General features: G+C 46.3%; 5 protein-coding genes across 5 annotated transcripts; 2 read left to right on the forward strand and 3 right to left on the reverse strand.

Moving 5' to 3' along the window:
- Nucleotides 1-8: 8 nt before the first annotated feature.
- Nucleotides 9-2,386, reverse strand: LOC131893437 (digestive cysteine proteinase 2-like; the record flags this gene model as incomplete). The annotated part of the gene is given in 3 exon segments (XM_059243469.1): nucleotides 9-1,055; nucleotides 1,273-1,481; nucleotides 1,843-2,386. Coding segments are annotated over 3 exon segments (1,629 nt in total), but the record flags the coding sequence as incomplete, so codon positions are not given.
- A 1,799-nt stretch (nucleotides 2,387-4,185) lies between these two features.
- On the forward strand, nucleotides 4,186-5,601 carry LOC131893456 (peroxiredoxin prdx-2-like). Its single transcript, XM_059243494.1, has 2 exons — nucleotides 4,186-4,833; nucleotides 5,334-5,601. Exons 1-2 carry the CDS (start codon nucleotides 4,318-4,320, stop codon nucleotides 5,526-5,528), a joined length of 711 nt encoding a protein of 236 aa, XP_059099477.1. The 5' UTR covers nucleotides 4,186-4,317; the 3' UTR covers nucleotides 5,529-5,601.
- Nucleotides 5,552-7,342, reverse strand: LOC131893439 (serine hydroxymethyltransferase, mitochondrial-like). The gene has a single exon (XM_059243472.1). The coding sequence runs from the start codon at nucleotides 7,108-7,110 to the stop codon at nucleotides 5,635-5,637; it is 1,476 nt and encodes a 491-aa protein (XP_059099455.1). The 5' UTR covers nucleotides 7,111-7,342; the 3' UTR covers nucleotides 5,552-5,634.
- A 174-nt stretch (nucleotides 7,343-7,516) lies between these two features.
- LOC131893436 (zinc finger protein-like) lies at nucleotides 7,517-9,663 on the forward strand. Its single transcript, XM_059243468.1, has 2 exons — nucleotides 7,517-8,981; nucleotides 9,072-9,663. Exons 1-2 carry the CDS (start codon nucleotides 7,731-7,733, stop codon nucleotides 9,450-9,452), a joined length of 1,632 nt encoding a protein of 543 aa, XP_059099451.1. The 5' UTR covers nucleotides 7,517-7,730; the 3' UTR covers nucleotides 9,453-9,663.
- Nucleotides 9,467-13,543, reverse strand: LOC131893428 (protein zyg-11 homolog B-like). The gene is made up of 7 exons (XM_059243460.1): nucleotides 12,011-13,543; nucleotides 11,305-11,594; nucleotides 10,904-11,237; nucleotides 10,494-10,830; nucleotides 10,278-10,401; nucleotides 10,062-10,212; nucleotides 9,467-9,994 (listed from the first exon to the last, which is right to left on the reverse strand). Exons 1-7 carry the CDS (start codon nucleotides 13,116-13,118, stop codon nucleotides 9,732-9,734), a joined length of 2,607 nt encoding a protein of 868 aa, XP_059099443.1. The 5' UTR covers nucleotides 13,119-13,543; the 3' UTR covers nucleotides 9,467-9,731.
- Nucleotides 13,544-17,667: the final 4,124 nt, after the last annotated feature.

A 17,667-nucleotide genomic window follows, 5' to 3' on the forward strand; every position in this document is an offset into this window, starting at 1 on the left:
GGGCCCGGCGCCACTCCACAGTTGTTGTCTTTCTGACTCATCAGAATGTACCCATCGTTGCCCCAATGCGTCGACCACGAGTTCTTAATCAACCAGTATTTCTCGCCGTTCATCTCACCATAGCCAACGGCCAGAACCGAATGATCCAAACCTTCTTCCACACTCGTACATTTCGGTTCGTAGTAGACGCCACTGCTGTAGAACGAAAGGCTCTTATGACTGGCATCAATGGACACCGAGATGGGCCCATGCTTGGCCAGGGCCACTCGCAAGGCCTCATTATCGCCCGAGGTGACGTTCACATATCCCGAAATGGGCAGGTACTTCTTGGGTATATCCTTGAAATGGCAATATCCGTCAGCTCCCAGATATGGCCCGTAGTCCTCCTCGGAAGGAATTCCACCATGAGCCATCATGAATTTATAGACCCGATAATCTTCTCCGCCGTCACAGCCGTTGTTGCCGAAGCCCCACGAGCAGTCCATCAGGGATTGTTGGGATAACCGGATCATTTCGCCGGTTTGCAGAAAGAGTGTCCCCTCCAAGGTTCCAGCCGTTCCAAATGACCAACAGGAGCCGCAAATGGACTGGTCCTTCACGGGCGACACGGCTCCATAAAGTCGCCAATCGAGGGCGTCAGGGGCGGATGCGGACTCATGGGCCGTGTACGTAAATGCTTGTCCGCCATTGTAACCGGGGGTGTATAATTTCCCTCGGAGCATCTTCATCTCGGAAGAGGTCCAATCGGACAGGTGATTGGACTCCAATTTGTACGAGAGACCGGCTCGATTCTTGGAGTGAATGTATCGCATGTTTTGGCGGAAAATGTCCTTCCGATTGTCGTGGTCTTTCTCGTTGTCATAGGTCTTGTCGTGATGCATCTTGAAGTGATCAAAGGCCGCGTCCACGTGTCCATCATGGGGATCCACGAACTCTTTAGCCGGATTCATCACATAGACCTCGTGAGCAACGCCAGGTCCCGGCCATCCGGTGCAGGCGCCATATTTGGTGTACTCGTCGAAAATCCGACTAGCCGGGGCTTCGGGTGAGTAATTCTAGAACCGAGACCAAAAAAGAGAGATCAAATGACATCTTGACAACATGTTGGGGTCATCTGGCGCAAGAGCGCTTTGTTCTCGCAGACATACTCAAACTAGTTGTTTTTTTTCGTTTTCAAAGTTCGAGTTACATTTAGAGAACGCAGATGTGGAGGACATTGATCATGAGAAATACTGGATCGTTGTAAGAGGCATTTCTTTTTCGTACACTCACCATGTAAACCAAATAATAATGATCGAAGTGAGAGCCCAACAACGAGTTGAATCCTTTCATTTCGTAACGAACGGGCACGGGAACGCCCAAAGTGGGATCCAAAGGCGATCCCAACATGCGAATCCACATGGTGTATTTGTTCACTTTGTGATCAAACTTAACCAGGCGTTGCCATTTCTGGCAAGTCACACCTTCCACTAAATCATCGCCTGAAATTCGGATGCCATTCAGTGAGATGGTTAATGCAGCCTCTCTACGAAGATGATCATATCATAATATCATAGCAAAAAATGATGAGGACAGTGGACAATTAAACAATGTCTTCACATTTTTTAAATCTTGTCGAAAAGCTTTTCAGGTAAAAAAAAATAATAATAATAATAATAATAATAAAAATAACAAAAAAAAAAAAAAAAAAAAAAAATTGGGTACTGTTACAATTTACGAATATGAGCCAATTTCTCAAGACCTTAAAAGCTAGATCCGCCTCCTGTGTGTACTCAATAGCCGTAAAACGTGAAATTTGCTTTCAATTCTTGGATCCAACCCACCAGTCTTTCTTCAACTCACCTTTGAACTCGAATTCGGCCAGATCGGGCAAGATGGCTTGCGGTTCAATGGGCTCCGCTTGGCTGCCATTGGTCTGGAAGCATCGAATGGCATTCGATAGATGATCGTCGGCCATGGGCACAATCTTGAAGCTCGTGCCAAAATCGCCAATATCTCGGCGTTGAAACGTGCGGTCCATGCCACCATAATAATCAATGCGACTCTGGCCTTTTTGAGCATCAAAGAAAGCGGCGAAAGGCTCTTCGATCTCAGCAAAGGGAATGGAAATCGTGCCCATCACTTGATAGGCTAGCGGCCAATGGGGCGGCGGGGCACCCGTCACCCACGCCGTAAGCCCGAGACAGCCGTATATGAGCCCTATTAAGGCTCGCATGTTGATGCTATTCAGTTTTGGACGACCTAGAGCTTTGTAATGACTGCTCCACCGTTAGCGACAACTAGATCGAACTAGATGCGTTGTCGAAAGAATTGCCATCGAAAATGGGCCGGCCAAAGTCTGAGTGAGGGGGTGTTGTGGGGTACAAGTACATGTACAACGAGTGATTGGCAACCCGGCCAGACTCAGTCATGGATGGATCTGTAATGGTGGGGCTGAAGCTTAGAGTCACAGTCAGACCGCGTTGATCTTGGAGTTGACCCAGTTGTTTTTCGGTTGTCGAGGGGGGACGCTTCATTAAGCATCGAAATCGCCAACGGCGAAGAACTGACCAATGTCCCAATCCCGTTTTTATTGAAAGTAGGTAGCCCTATGGGTCTTAAATCATAACGCGGGGAAAAAATGCCTTTACATCCATTCTTTCAACTGTTTGGCCCCTGTGACATAGTCCAAGGCCTACATAAATGTACGTGGATACGTGCCTGGACGAGGAATTGTAGTTCAAACTTTCTTGTACCAGACCAGTGTCAACCTTTCCTAGGGACTCTGGATCTGCCGGGCATAACCCCCCTTCCCGTTAATTCCAAATATTTTAAAGTTATCGATACCCACATTCCTCATAAGGAATAATCTATACACATATGGTGTTATATGTGACGAATATAACACATACATAAAGGGTAGGTAAGACAGTCGCTTGTAAAAAGAATACCTCAAAGTAAAAGTTGATTTTTGCCCTGAAGTAAAACAAACATGGGACTCCTCATCAATTTACTCTGTAATCTTTGTGACGTATTCTTAACTTTGGACCCGACTTTTAGTTTCATGTGGGAACTTTAAAACCAGCTCGTTTGAACTCGCCAATTGGAATATGCCTCACAATCAAGTCATTAAAGCAGTGAAAATACAAACCCATTGGGTTTTTGAAGATTTTTATTCCTCGCTTAATTTTCACTTCCATATCACTCAACCTATATTTTACTTGGTAAATGTTATTTTTAGGGTTGTTCAAAAACGCAATTCAACTTGGTCTCTAGCACAGATTCAAAAGCAACATAATGGTTAATGAGGAGAAGAAAAATTGCTGAAATACACTATTTCTTTTTCGCAGAATCATAAGACAAGTGATGAAATAGCAAAAATGCAAAAGAACAACCCGAAAAGGGGGCAGATACTTTACCAATGAGCATTTATTATTGCAATACAATGATGAATAAATAGGAAATTATACATACATTAAAGAATTTGTTACCCAAAGCAGGCCATTGAGTCAAAACCCAAAAGAAAGTGGAGTGCACCTGGTTCCTCAATTCAAGGAACCATTATTCATGCTATGAACCAAGCAGCCAACGTCTTGGTGAAATCTTGAATGATTTTGCAAAATTCGTAAACTATTGGACTACAGATAAGCGTGCCAAAGGACAGGATATGAGTTGCTGTCCTGATTGAGATATGCAACAATTGGTTTTTGAAGGCAGATAAGACATGATATTGAAAAGTTGGGTCAATAGGGAGAAAGCCAAGCCGTTCACGAAAACGTCATTGGCAACAAAAGAAGCAAGAAGTTGGAAGGCAAATAATTGGCTGAACAAGTTTAAAAAAAGAAATAAATCAATGAAAAATTCAGCTTGTTGAATCAAATCATGCCTTGTTCAATTCCCTGCCCTCAAATATTCACAGAGAATATGTGTGCGGTGATCACGAAGCATCCTTAAGTTTGACTTTGACCAGTGTCTGATCCAAATGCCTGATCATGATCAACCCTATGATCAAGGGCTAGCCAAATCCACCCACTCTGATTTAGGGGTGGATTAGTTTTTATATAAATTGGATATCTATTTTTTTTCTTCAAGAAGTGCCTGGGATGCCATTCCCAGCGGAGAGGATGTCCGCAAAAAGATGCTTTGGTAAAAGATGTATTTGCATCTTCTGAACAGCCCTAATCATTTTGCACTGTGTATGTGAGGACTGGCGAGTCCTTGGGTCGGCCATACCTACTCCACTACTGTTCTATATGTACTGAAGTACACATATCGGTCCAAATATCGCTTTCAATAATCGCCAAGATTCTTGCTTGAGTGGTAGAGACCATCGTCATCATGGCATGGGTAATGTCCCGTCTAGTCCATTCGGCTCTCCGACCCAGTGTGCGCAGCGCCATTACCGCTGCCACGTCCGTCACCGCCCGCAGGCAGCCTCTGTCGAGCTCGAGCTCGATTTGGTCGCCCCGGATCCAGCATCCCGCCCCCGCGTTCCAAGCCCAAGCTGTGGTGAACGGTCAGTTCCAAGAGATCCAATTGTCCGATTATAAGGGCAAATATCTGGTGTTGTACTTTTACCCGTTGGATTTCACGTTCGTGTGTCCCACCGAGATCATCGCTTTCTCGGATCGCATTCAGGAATTCCGGGACATCAATTGCGAGGTGGTGGGCGTGTCCACGGATTCGCACTTCTCGCATTTGGCCTGGATCAACATGCCGCGGAAACAGGGCGGCTTGGGTGGACTCAACTATCCGTTAGCCGCGGATTTCAATAAGCAAATCGCGCGCGATTATGGCGTCTTATTGGAAGAGGCTGGTGTCGCTCTCCGCGGGTTGTTCATCATTGATCCCGAGGTAATTTCATCAAAGTCATCATCCGTCATGGAAATTTGGTTCGGATAGTCTGTCTGGCATGGATGGGCATTGTCTTGTAAATGTCAACCCCATCTAATAAAAAGGGTGTTTGCTTCCACTCCACTAATGTAAGTGACGGCCCTGAATTTTAAAACCCCATCGATCCTGCTCTTCGATGATAACCAAGACCTTTAAATCCTTGATCTAAATCATCAAAAATTATCTCCCTAATTCAACGTATTGACGTGTCAACCATTCAGTAGAGCATCACGAATTTGCTTAATAGGCTCTTGTTCTTGTTCGAGAAACCCATGTACTGGCTAGTTTTTCTCTTAAGTGTATCTTTTCTAAACTTCATGGACAGAAAAACATTTTTATTTTCGATAAAAATTTCCTGAGCTGAACCTATTGTTGTCTAATTAGTAAGTTATTGACGATGCCCACTTTTGGTCAAACGAGATGGCCTCGACCGATTGACTCCATATGAACCATACTTCCAGGGCACTTTGCGGCAAATGACGGTCAATGATTTGCCAGTGGGCCGATCCGTGGACGAGACCTTACGACTGGTCCAGGCCTTCCAGTTCGTGGAGAAGCACGGAGAAGTGTGCCCGGCGGGCTGGACCCCGGATTCGCCCACCATCAAGCCCAATCCTTCGGAATCTCAAGAGTACTTTCAAAAAGTCAACAAATAGTCTAACCATCTCGAATCGAAGAATGTGATGAGTCGTCATTTATTTATTAAACATTGGTCCCTTCCTGAGCCCACTATGATGTTAGCGTATATATAGATGAATGAACTTAATGGTGCTCAAAACCGGGCATGGGGAATTTTAAGGCAAATTCGTTGACCTCGCGTTTGAGCTCCTGGCACGCTTGCACGATGCCCGGGTCCGACTCGACAAACTGAGCGAAATCTTTGAGCTTTTGGGTCTGTCCCTGGGCAGTCCTGGCTATCGTCACGGCCCGATGAATGAACTCTACCACTTTTTCAAAGTCCGCCTCCTGCAATCCTCGGGATGTGAGCGCGGGCGCACCCAATCGAACGCCTCCCGGCACCATAGCGCTCTTATCGCCGGGCACGCTGTTCTTGTTCAAGGTAATGGACACCCGATTGCAAATAGTCTCCACACGGGCGCCGTCAATGCCTTGAGACTGCTTCAAATTCACCAAGATCAAATGGTTGTCCGTGCCATCCGACACCACTTTATAGCCTTTGGTCTTCATGGCTTGACACATGGCTTGGGCGTTCTTCAGGGTTTGCTCCTGGTAGGCCTTGAACTCGGGCGATTGGGCCTGTCGAAGGGCCACCGCCACGCCGGCAATGGCGTGGTTGTGAGGTCCGCCTTGCAACGCCGGAAACACGGCGTTATTCACCTTAGACTCGAGGTCATACATAATAGGCTGACCGGCTCGATCCACGCCTTTTTGACCTTTGCGGTAGAAAATGAGTCCAGCTCGAACGCCACGGAGACTTTTGTGGGTGGTGGTCGTGACCAGATCGGCATGCTCAAAGGGCCCTGGGATGACCCCCCCGGCGACCAGACCGCTAATATGAGCCATATCCGCCAAGAGATATGCCCCGACCCGGTCGCAAATGGCCCGGAAACGCGGGTAGTCCAGGAGTCGGGAGTAGGCCGAATACCCGGCGATGATCATCCGGGGCTTGAACAGCACGGCATTCTTCTCTAATTGCTCGTAATCGATGAGCTCCGTGGTCTGATTCAAGCCGTAAGGCATGGATTCGAAATACACCGACGTGGCTGACACCCGGCGCTTCTCGGTCATGAACCCGTGGGTCAAATGTCCACCCGCAGGTAGATCCAGTCCCATGATGCGATCATGGGGTTGGAGCACGGCCGTATAAGCGGCAAAATTGGCCGGCGAGCCGGAGTACGGCTGGACATTGACCCCCCATTGCTCGGGAGACAGTCTGTAGGCAGCCAGGGCTCTTTCTTGGCAGAGCAGCTCGATCTGATCGATGACCTCCGTACCGCCGTAATACCGTTGTCCGGGATAGCCTTCGGAATATTTGTTGTTCAAGCACGAGCCCGTGACCTCCAATGCGGCTCGACTACAAAAGTTCTCCGAGGCGATCAGTTCTAGCCCGGATTTTTGCCGACGTTTCTCGGATTGAACTAGGTCCCACATTTCCGGATCGTCTTGGCACAAGCTCTCCTGTCCGGTCCACAGGGATCGCAGACGAGTCTCGGTGGCACGCCTCAGCGGGGAGGCCACGCCCCATACATTGAATCGGGCTGCACTCGAGCGAATCATGTTTGTGGGATAAAAATGGAGTCGAGATTGGTAGTACGCTCGCAACCATTGACCAAATCCGGTTTATGAGCCTCCTCGCAAATGGTTGAATGGTATGGTGGTAGACACTGGATTGACGGGAGGACACATAACCATCCGGTTTTATAACCCAGCGCTAAGCTGACGGGAAATGGCATATTCAATCATATCATCTCCTTCGATCAAGGTTGATAACTTTGATGATCATAGACAATCTTCTTCAGGGAAAGCCACTTTGTGGGGGGCAACTTGCCACTCGACTGGATCCACGGACCCATCAATCCATCACACGCATCACACACATGCTCCAAGGCTATCACTGCGTGGAATCTATGTTATGCTGGGAGAGTGCGTTAGTGTAAGGTGGTACTTTCCGTCACCGCGTAGAACCAGTTATAGGGTAATTCAAAAAGTCGTAAAATCTGAACGAGCTGTTTCGCTTTAAAGGCAGCTCGGAAATGAGTCGTTATAGTCTGCGGCCACGTCTCCCAGCCCATAAAATGACGAGACTCCAGCCTGACAAAAAACGTCTCAAAATGGCTGTCCCGTTTGGGTAACCAACATCCTTGTCAGCCCAAAAATCCAGAGCCAAAACTTTTATCATGGTGAACGTGATAACGTTGAAGAATCCAATCTCCGGGTCCGACTTTTACGTCTCGGGCGACGATCCCAAGGACTATTTTTGGGACATCCATTGCACCGATGGGTCCATCCGCATCGATGCTCGACCCATGTGGATTGCTATCCCTATCTTACGTCGGGTTTTGGGCTCGATTCCCGGGGGAATCTGGATGTATACGGATGTGGCTCTGTCGTTTGCGGATGAAAGAGTGGAAGTGGTGCAAGCTGCTCTGGAACTACTTTTATTAGGCGAGACTTCCGTTACCGAAGCCGAACTTTTGACGGATATTAATGGGGTGATGAGGGCCTTTGGCGTTCGCAATGCGGCCTTGATGGAATCTCGTCCCCAGAGTTCACAAACGGAGAGCCCCCCTCCGATTTCACCGCGCCCTCAGACTTCAGCTACCTCGCTCGAAGGACCCACTTGTCCTCGTTCACCCCGGCCTCGATTTGAAGTAGCCACCGAGGCCAGTAAACTTGCTGCTCTGGCTCACAGCTCCCTCAATGAGCAAAGTGTGATCTGCGGGCTATGTAGACTAGAGTTCCCGATATCCACTTTTGAAAGCGGCCACTTGGCCGGTCAGTTTAGACAGAATCATTTTGACACGTGCGCGTTGAATCATGCCTCAAATACGTCGGTGAGCGAATCCGAAGGTGATGAATCAAATGAGGAACAGGGGAAGGGCGATAAGGCCGACGAATTGGAGGATATCATCCAGAATTGGACTAAGGCGCGAGCTCAACTCACGTCCAGTACCCGGAGGACCTTTGAAGAGCCCGATATTGACGCACTGAGGGCCGAGTTGAAGGCCTTGGAGGACTCCAAATTGGTGGCCAAGGGGGAAAAAATCCAGTGTGGCCTCTGCCGAAAGGTCTTGGTCGTATCAGGGGCTCGGCGGTCGTTCCAAGGCAAGATCCAATACTTTAAGAAGAAACATTACTACCCAAATCATTTCCCACAGATTGCGTCGGCGTGTTCATCGATATCGGATCCAGGGGCAACCTCCAATCCTGAGTCCATTGGCCAGACCCTGGCCCTGGCTTTATTGTTCCAATGTCGGAGATGTGACCGAGAGTTCAAGAGTGGTTTAGAGCTCAAGAGCCACTTTCAAAACGAATGTGATGGACCGAAGACGAACCCTCCCGGAGGGCCTTTCCAATGTCATTTGTGTCCGCAGGCTTTATTCGATGAGATCGATATCGCCCTGGACCACTACAAACGTCAGCATGAGGTACCGGAGCTCTTTAAATGTCGGTTATGCGGGATTTTGTTCCCACGCAAGCTCGATTACATTCGTCACATGCGGGATCTCCATCCGCAGGCGCACATCTATCAATGTCCACGCTGCCCAATCCTATTCAAGACCAACACGAAACTCAAGTATCATCTCAATAGTCACAAAGCCAAAACCCAGGAGCTGAGTCCGGATGAGGCGGGATTGAAGACGTGTGATCTCTGCGATCAGACCTTCTGCAACAAGGAAACCCTACTGAGACACGTGGCACGGATCCATCCGGAAATGGCTCGATTAAAGTACAAGCTATTGAATTGTCCGGTTTGTGAGCAACTCTTCCTGTCCAAGACCTACTTGGACGATCACATGAAGCAACACGAGCCTCGGGCCCAATTCTCGTGCGATCGTTGTGGAAAGGCGTATTTTTGCAAGGATAGTCTCCTTACACATGTGAGGCGGAAACACTGACGGTGTGCATGCAGTTACTAAACATTGCGTTCATTTTCATAAGGCAAATAATCAAGATCATTACACACCAGCAGCATAATGTGGGTTGACATAATTGACAAAAAGAAACAAGGATCGAATGGGGGTTGGAGATGACGATTTAGACTTAATCTCAACAGAGGCCTCAAGATCTACAGTAGTTACGAAAAGATATATCCATAGTTGATAGATTCTTAAGAGGGGGAGGGAAGATCCTTAAGTATGCACGATGTGATCGATGATCAGAAAAGAAGAGTTCTCTCAGAGACCCGAGAGGGCGAGAATATCTTCCTCGGCCATGAAGAAGTCCTGGGCGGGGTCATCGCCTTGATCCTCGTCCCCTCGATGGTTGGGCAACTCTCCATTGGCAAACACACTCAATGGCATGCATCCCTTGATGACAAGTTCTCGAATAATCCGCTCGGCCAGAGCGTGAACGCGGGTCTGAGGATCGGCGGACTTCAGAAGGTCCAAGATCACTTCCGAACCACCCTGTTCCTTCAGCATAGAGCAATAACGTCGTGCTAAAGAGATGAGAGAGAAAAGACATAATTGATTTTGCAGGGCTTTTTTTCTCTTTACAAGACCTACGATTTTTGGTGCAGACATGGTGAACCGCCCAGGTGGCCCAAAGTTGGACAGCGTATGATTGATCCACTGACATAAGGGGGAAGAAGGGTTTGAACGACCGATAGGCCACCATTTCATCCTTGGGCGTTTTCCAACTGGACACCACGTGACACTGACCAACGAAAAATGACACTATTATCTCTACGATCTCTCATGAAAGAGGATTGCTGTCCTTACCAAATCTTCAGTCATCTCCTCCTTGGACATAGTCGTGGCAGTCCACGGACCTGAGCTGGCCAGATAGGCCACGATCCCGGCCGCAAAATAGCTGACATCAATGTGCTTTGAGTGCATTAACTTACTATTGAGGGGAGTGAGAATAGAAATCAGCTCGATTCAAGACATGCATGGTTTGGTATTTGTGAGTGGAAAGCATGGTGGGAATTGTCTCACCTCAAAAGGTTGATAAACGAATCGACCATCAGGTTGAATCGAAGTTCTTTGACCTCAGCAATGTTGTTGAGGAGACCCAAAACTTTGGTCTCGATGGAGATCTCACCGGGAAAAGCATCCAAAACTTGGAGGAACAAGTCCATACCGCCTTCTTGGAGGAACACGGAGCAGGTTTTGGGTGATTCGTCCGTGAGATTCCACAAAGCTGAGAGGGTGAACTTGAGGATGATGTCGATCTCCATGCTCTCAAGACGTTCCTTGACCATTTGTAGAAGCTTCTCCATGTAATTGGCATGTGAACCCAACTCGGAAGTCTCTTTGGTCGAGATCTTGGCGGCTAAATACATTTTAGAGGATAGCATAAGCAAAACAAAAGGCGGCATGAGAAATATTAATAACGTTCCACTCACCTAGGATTGAACAGATGGCCACGCTCATGCGGTTCATAGATAGATCTTGCCATTTACATAGACAATCCATGACAAGCTTGGCACAACGGAAATGGTCAAACGAGACGTCTTGGAGGATTCGATCGCTGCAGATCGTGAGCAGGACGTTCTTCTGGAGCTGTTGGTGTTGAGGGAACTCCTCCATGGCGTTCAAATTGACGTTCACCGTGTCGGAGAGGATCCTCGGATGCAGAATCTTGCCCAAATCGCCTTTGGTCAAGTTGAACAGACAAGCCGTGGCGGCCATTTGAATGTTGAACACAGTTTTGTACGTTCGAGCACATCCGGTCACCACCTAGAAAAATGCACGTGATTATTATGCTTCAAAACCACCAAGGGAAGGGCTGTCATGATTAAATTACCTCAATCATGTCTCGTCGGGGCGTGGAGTAGTTCTGAGTTAACCGGAATAGATGATACAAAGACTTCTGGACATAACACGGGCGTGTCTTGTAGCGACGTAAAGCTTCGAGGACCTGGGCCTCATTTCCACTCCCTGTGACGGTGAGATTGGCGTTGTAGGTCGGATGATCGGGGCTGGTCAGCAAGTCCAACTTGCAAGTATCACTCAAGGCCAAGCCCAAGAATCGCAACGTGTGCTTGTGACTGGTCAAGAACTCTTGGAGCACATGATCACTAATATTGTTATTGCCTAAAATTGAAAAAAAAAAAAAAAAAGAACAATCATAGAGATTAGAACCTGAAAGCGATGCATCTAGATATCTAATAAACAATAACATACGTATATTTGTTTGAGATAAAGCCTCTTTTTTAGATGTAGCTAGTGTACTTATTATTGCTCGTTCAATTTTAGGTTGGAATAGTTACGCGTCCTCTGTAAAAAGGGTTCAAATTTTGTCATAGCTTCATAACTTGTGAAGCAACTTTCGCTTGAAATGAAAACGGCAATAATAGAACATAAAGCCTATTTCTATTCTCAAAATCCCATAACTCATGGGCTCATAGCATAGCCCAAGAATGCACCACTAACCGGGGAGACTATAGACTGGATGGACATTGATGTTAAAACATTCAGATGTTGTATTAGGAAGAATCCTTTGGCCTTACCCGAGATATCGAGCGAAATAAGATTGGGCCAACTCTGACTGCTCTCCACGATCCGCTCGGCCCGAATGGATACTTGGGAGGTAAAGAGCTGGAGAACCGTGTCACTCTCCGGGTTTTCAGACACATCCAAATGGCGCAACTCGGACAGATCCTGGAGCACCTCCAACACATCGGCCAAGGCCGAACTCTCGGGCGGAAATCGGAGTCCGTACAACGAAAGACTTTTGAGACGATGCTTGCACTTGCGCAGACACGAGATATCACTGACTTTGGTGCACGAAATGTCCAAGTGCTCGAGTCGCGGGAGGTCATCTACGATCATCTCCAGACTGGTCTTGGTGAACTCCGTGCTGGACACGTTCAAGGTGTGCAAATGTTGGAGCTTGGACAGAGCCACCACGACCGTGATCTTGCAATGATCCACGAACGTCGACTTGGCCACATTCAAGGCCTGCAAATTTTGCAAGGTCCAATCGCCCAGGCACCCGATCAAATCCGTCACCGTGGCCTTGGACAGACCGATCGTGGTCAAGTGCGTGATCTGATGACCCCGCAATACGCGCAAACTCCGCGTGGTCAACTTCGAGGCCTCGGTCAATTGGACTTTCCGCAGGCGGGTCTGACAAGACTGAAACAGATTCATGACCTCGTCGGTCATCCGACCGCGCTCGCAGATCCGAGCCAACAACTGCTCCGACAGATCCGTGTGAATGAACATATCCGGCGAGCCGAAGCTCAACAACGCTTGGGACGGGCCACCGGCCCGACTCGGGCGGGCCAAGCCGGCAGCCGACTGACGGCCCTCGAGCGTGGCTTGAGAGCGCGTGTAAGGGCGGGTCCAGCCCGAACTCGGTGGACTAGGTTTGGTGTGTTCGGAGGGCTCCACGGCCAAGGATAAGGAGGGGCTGCCGCCGCCCAAAGTGCCCGAGGCCGACCAGGCGGTCGGAGGCGAGGCCTGACTACTGAGGAGAGCGGCCTCGTCCGAGGCCACCACGGCGATGGCCTCCAAGTTCTGGCAGATGTAGTCCAAACAAGAGGTCTGGAGCGAATCCGGGTTGTCGACCAAGGACGAGGAGGCCGTCCGACTCATCACGGACGAGTCGAACATGATCAAGGCCTACGGACAAGAGACTACGGCCAGCGACACGCCTCCAGCCTGGGCGGGAGCGGTGGCTAGTGGGTGCGGAGGTGCGGCAATGGCAATGGGCGGGCGGTGGACTTGACTACCAACAATCCCAATCCTGGCCTAATAATGGATGGATGGATGGATAGATGGATGACTGGCTAGCTGGCTGAGGCTGAAGGGAGCACAGTCCAAGGGGACGGGGGAGCCTGGCCAGAGGTTAGGATGAACTGGGCAAACTTCTTGACTGTCTGAACTGACTGACTCACTGACTTACTCACTTACTCACTCACTGACTCACTGACTAGATAGACTGAGCGACTGTCTTTTTTCTCAGAGCCATGAACACACAGGGTGACGTGTGGATGATGTTCACTGTTAATGTTATCTTAGCCAAATATGTTCTTTTGCTTTCGACGAGGTTAGCACATAGTGGTAGTATGACCTCCATCCCGCGTTAATATCTGAAATGAACTTGCGCTGCATGAACGATGAAGCAATCGAGATAGATAGATAGAGAGTACTAGCGCCCTGGCAGCCTCATATTTACGCCACCAAAGAAGAGGTGTATGGGGTGTATGCCCAATACCATTTTTCAAAAGTTCGCACGTTGGTTTGGGATGCGGGGTAAACCTCTGGCCAATGGCCATGCTTGTCTGGCTCTGGGTCTTGGGCGAGTCAGCCAGGTCTTTGGGGTACACAGTTATGTCATGCTTTTTAACAACGCAAATATGCCCGCGTCAGGCTTGAGACAGCTGGCATAGAAAATCAAATTTTACGGGAACTTGTAGAGTTCAAAATGTCAAAGGGAACAAATTCGTTTCCGATCCCGGGTCCCCATCAGAGCAAAGATCCCTCTCTCAAACTGAAATTTGAGGGTATCAAATAAGTACAAACTGGGACGTCCTTTCTGATCACTTGATATCCCAACCTGTCGACATATGATCCTGGTCAGCTTGTAAGCATCCACTGTTTTGATGTTGTCAGCGAATAGTTTGAATTGGAACAATTTGTTGGTTTGATTGTGCTTGTGTTCCAAAGCGAACTGCATGGCGGTGAACACTTCTTTATAGTCTTCCCAAAGGCTCAAGATCGTGGCCCACTGGAATGTCTTCGGCATAGGTGGGTTCGATGTTAAAACCACTAATCATAACCAAGACAGTTATCGCGGCCTTGTTAGGGTTCCACATCATTTTATCCAATCCTGGGAGGTCTTCTCAAAGATCCTTTGGCAGAGAAGACCTTTTGGAACTCATCTAAAGTCACATCAGCATCCGTCTTCGAAGAGAGAGGAGAAAGTCCCTTTTTGCCTCTCTGCCTTCTTGGTGTCATCTCTCTCTCTCTCACCCTCTTTCTTCTCTTCTCTTTTTTTTCTCTTTCTTTCTCGTTCTCTCGCTGTCGTACACACGACAAATACCAACGCGGACTACTGCATGTGCGTAGAAATGTGCCAAGAACTCAATCCCCCTCCCATTTCGTTCACTGGTCCATTCCAACATGTGCGAGAGTGAGAGACGAGGATAAACGGGCAGCCTTCTCCTTTTTGAGCCGTTCCAACATATTTTTCCCCTTTGGAGGAGTGGCAAAATAAGCCGAAATCTGAGCTCGACCCACGAGCCGTTTTATTAGTCTTTTGGAGTCTGGCCACCACTGAGAAAGGCCAAAGCCTGGTGTCTGAGAAACACGTCAAAAAGATCATTTTTTTCCGATTTTAAAATACGCCTAAAATCTGAGAGCTGTGCGAGACAATGCTGAAAGTGAAATAAATTTGTCATAATTAGAGCCCTTAAACTTGATGTGAGAACTTGACCTCACAAGTAAGGCAGAAGCAAAACGAATTGTAAGCGCCAAATGGGGCTCATCTGCTATTTGTTACTTTTGATCAATCATTGGCTAAGATAACTGAAATATCAGCACGTTTATCTGAACTGACCGAAATCATCCAGTTCATTGTATGTAGAAGCGTTTTTTAATATCCTGACGTAGATATGGTAACGACCAGGGCAGTAGTAAAGAAATTGTAAGTAACGAAATGACAGTAATTCGTTCCTTTTTTCGGAAAAGGAACTGTACTCCCATAACAATTTAAAATGGAGTAACTGTAACGACCCCCCCCCCCCCAAAAAACTAAAAAATACTCGTTACTCGTTCTTTTTCATGCTCTGGAGAGGCATTTAATATTTCGTTTCTCTTTTTTGGCAGCTGAGGAAACCTGAAGGTTTTAGACAAACTTACAGAAATTTCAATTTCTTTATAGCTTCATATATCCTTAAGATGGAAGCTCAGGCTGAAAATTGTGGTTGCTTTTGACAACAATGAATGTGTTTTTAAAATCTTGTTATATTTGCGCGTTTCATTGTACATATCTTCTCATTCAAATTCCGTTTGACTAAAAGACCAGATACAGAGCGAAATCTTCCTTTAGCCTGAGTATGCTGCACCAAATTTCTCAGCTATGCTGATATCCATCCGACTTTATTCTTCATCATTAGTTGAGCCCAGGAAATGATCTCAGTTTTAGATGTGAAATATGCAAATAATTTGTACTCCAGGAGAAGTACTAATACCAATGCTCGCCAAGTATCTTAAAAGACGCTATATATGTGGAAAATGCTTAAAATATGTAACCAAATTCCTTCGAAGATTTGATTTTTGATACGTTTTCGACGACAGTATTAAATACAAACCAAAAAAATAAACTGCAGTCAGTAAACCAGTTTTTCCGTTTGATTTTTCAAAAAAGCAAATTGACTTTGCTATGTCACCTTATTTATGATACCTTAACTTTGTCCGGATTCGAAATCCCCACCCATAATACACTTTGACCTTTTAAATATACCTTTCGCATCCCAATTTCCAAATTTCGAAAAGACATGAAGGTTGAAGTGGTTCAAATTTGGAAAAGGAATTATTTTCCTATAATGCATTTCCATTGGCTTCACCAAACAAGCATGGTAAAGAATGAGAGTAATGCAGTACTAACTTACCTACATATATACAGCACATTGATTAATTTTACTTTTGAATATTGGAGTCGAAATGAAGAAGCTGTTTGTAAGCAAATAATAACTATCAATGCTCATTAATATAACATGAAACAAAAAAAAACCATTGATTGAACAAAGTATGGTCTGGATGAGGCAAAAAACCTGAAATGTAGTTCATCTAGAATTATAGAAAAATAATTGTAACGAGTAACGCCATTACATTTTTGGGCGAGTATTGGTAGTGTAACGAATAACTCTTATTGACCAAAGTAATTGTAACTGTAATTCGTTCCTTAACGACTAATGCCCTGGTAATGACCGCCTCCCATGGATATAGCTCAGGTCTTCTATCATTTCATTTTTTGGTGAGCCATGACGAAGAAGACTCTTTTATTTGATTATCCTCCCTTTTCCTTTTAACATTAGGCACGCTTAGAAACTTCCTGACAAGAAATAGACCAAACAACACAGTCAACTCGCACCATCCACTCATTGAATTTTCAATAATCAAGTGATTTTGAGTGAGCCGTGTTACAAAACCCAACAAAATGAACATGTTTGGCGTAATTCGGTGAACGCACTATCAAATTGGCTCAATACCACAATGCTATTTGCTTAGAAAAGCATGCAAAATGGAATAAATGTCAAAATTCAATGCTTGCACAGTGCGGTTTTGCTGGGCATGTTGTCTTTGATTTTAATCCATGGAAGAACGTCAGCTGTTCATGAATGCGTTCACTTGTTTAAAGCAAGCAAAATTTTCAGCCCTGAGATTCTTTATTTAGGATATATATGAAAACGTTATAATGAAAATTTCTGTTAAGATTGCCTAAAGGCTTCAAGTTTTCTTTGCTGCCAAGAGAGAAACGAATAATTAAATGCCGCTCTGGAGCGCGAAAACAGGAACAAGCAATGAATATTTTTTTGTGACTCTTAGTCATGTCCGATTGTAAAATGTATGTCAAACTGTATTTTTTGGGTCGTTACAATTACAGCATTTAAAATGTAATGGGTGCAGTTCCTTTTTTTTTAAAAAAGGAACAAATTACTGTAATTTCTTTACTTGCAATTTCGTTACTACTGCCCTGCATATTTCAAATGACAGTCCAATCCATAAATCTACTCAGAATGAATGGTTTAGCCTCTATCCAGTTTAGCCCTCTTACAAAAAAAGGGCCAAATCATTCATTTTCTGCCCTTTGTTTTGAGAGGGCATAATTTTTTGACCGAGTCGTTCAATTCAACTGCCACTTGAATACGTGATTTCTTGATCTGGAGTTGATCTTCTCATGGAAGGCAATGCATGCTTCCAATCGCTTTCCAAATTGTTCATTCTAGACAGTCTCCTGTGGTTCATGAATGAGGGTGTTATTTGTAAGTGAATTGCGTATGCGAGTAAATCTTGTTTGTTGGCTGATTGTTAGACACTTTATTAGCTTGGAAATCAACAAACATGACTGAGGGGCATTCAAGATAAAGACAGTAGAAAGGTACTATTATGCTACTCGTTGCTGGTCTTTTTTTTCCACATCCAACCAGCTCGGGTC

Source organism: Tigriopus californicus, chromosome 2 (genome assembly GCF_007210705.1).
Source record: "Tigriopus californicus strain San Diego chromosome 2, Tcal_SD_v2.1, whole genome shotgun sequence".
NCBI classification, from domain to species: Eukaryota; Metazoa; Arthropoda; class Copepoda; order Harpacticoida; family Harpacticidae; genus Tigriopus; species Tigriopus californicus.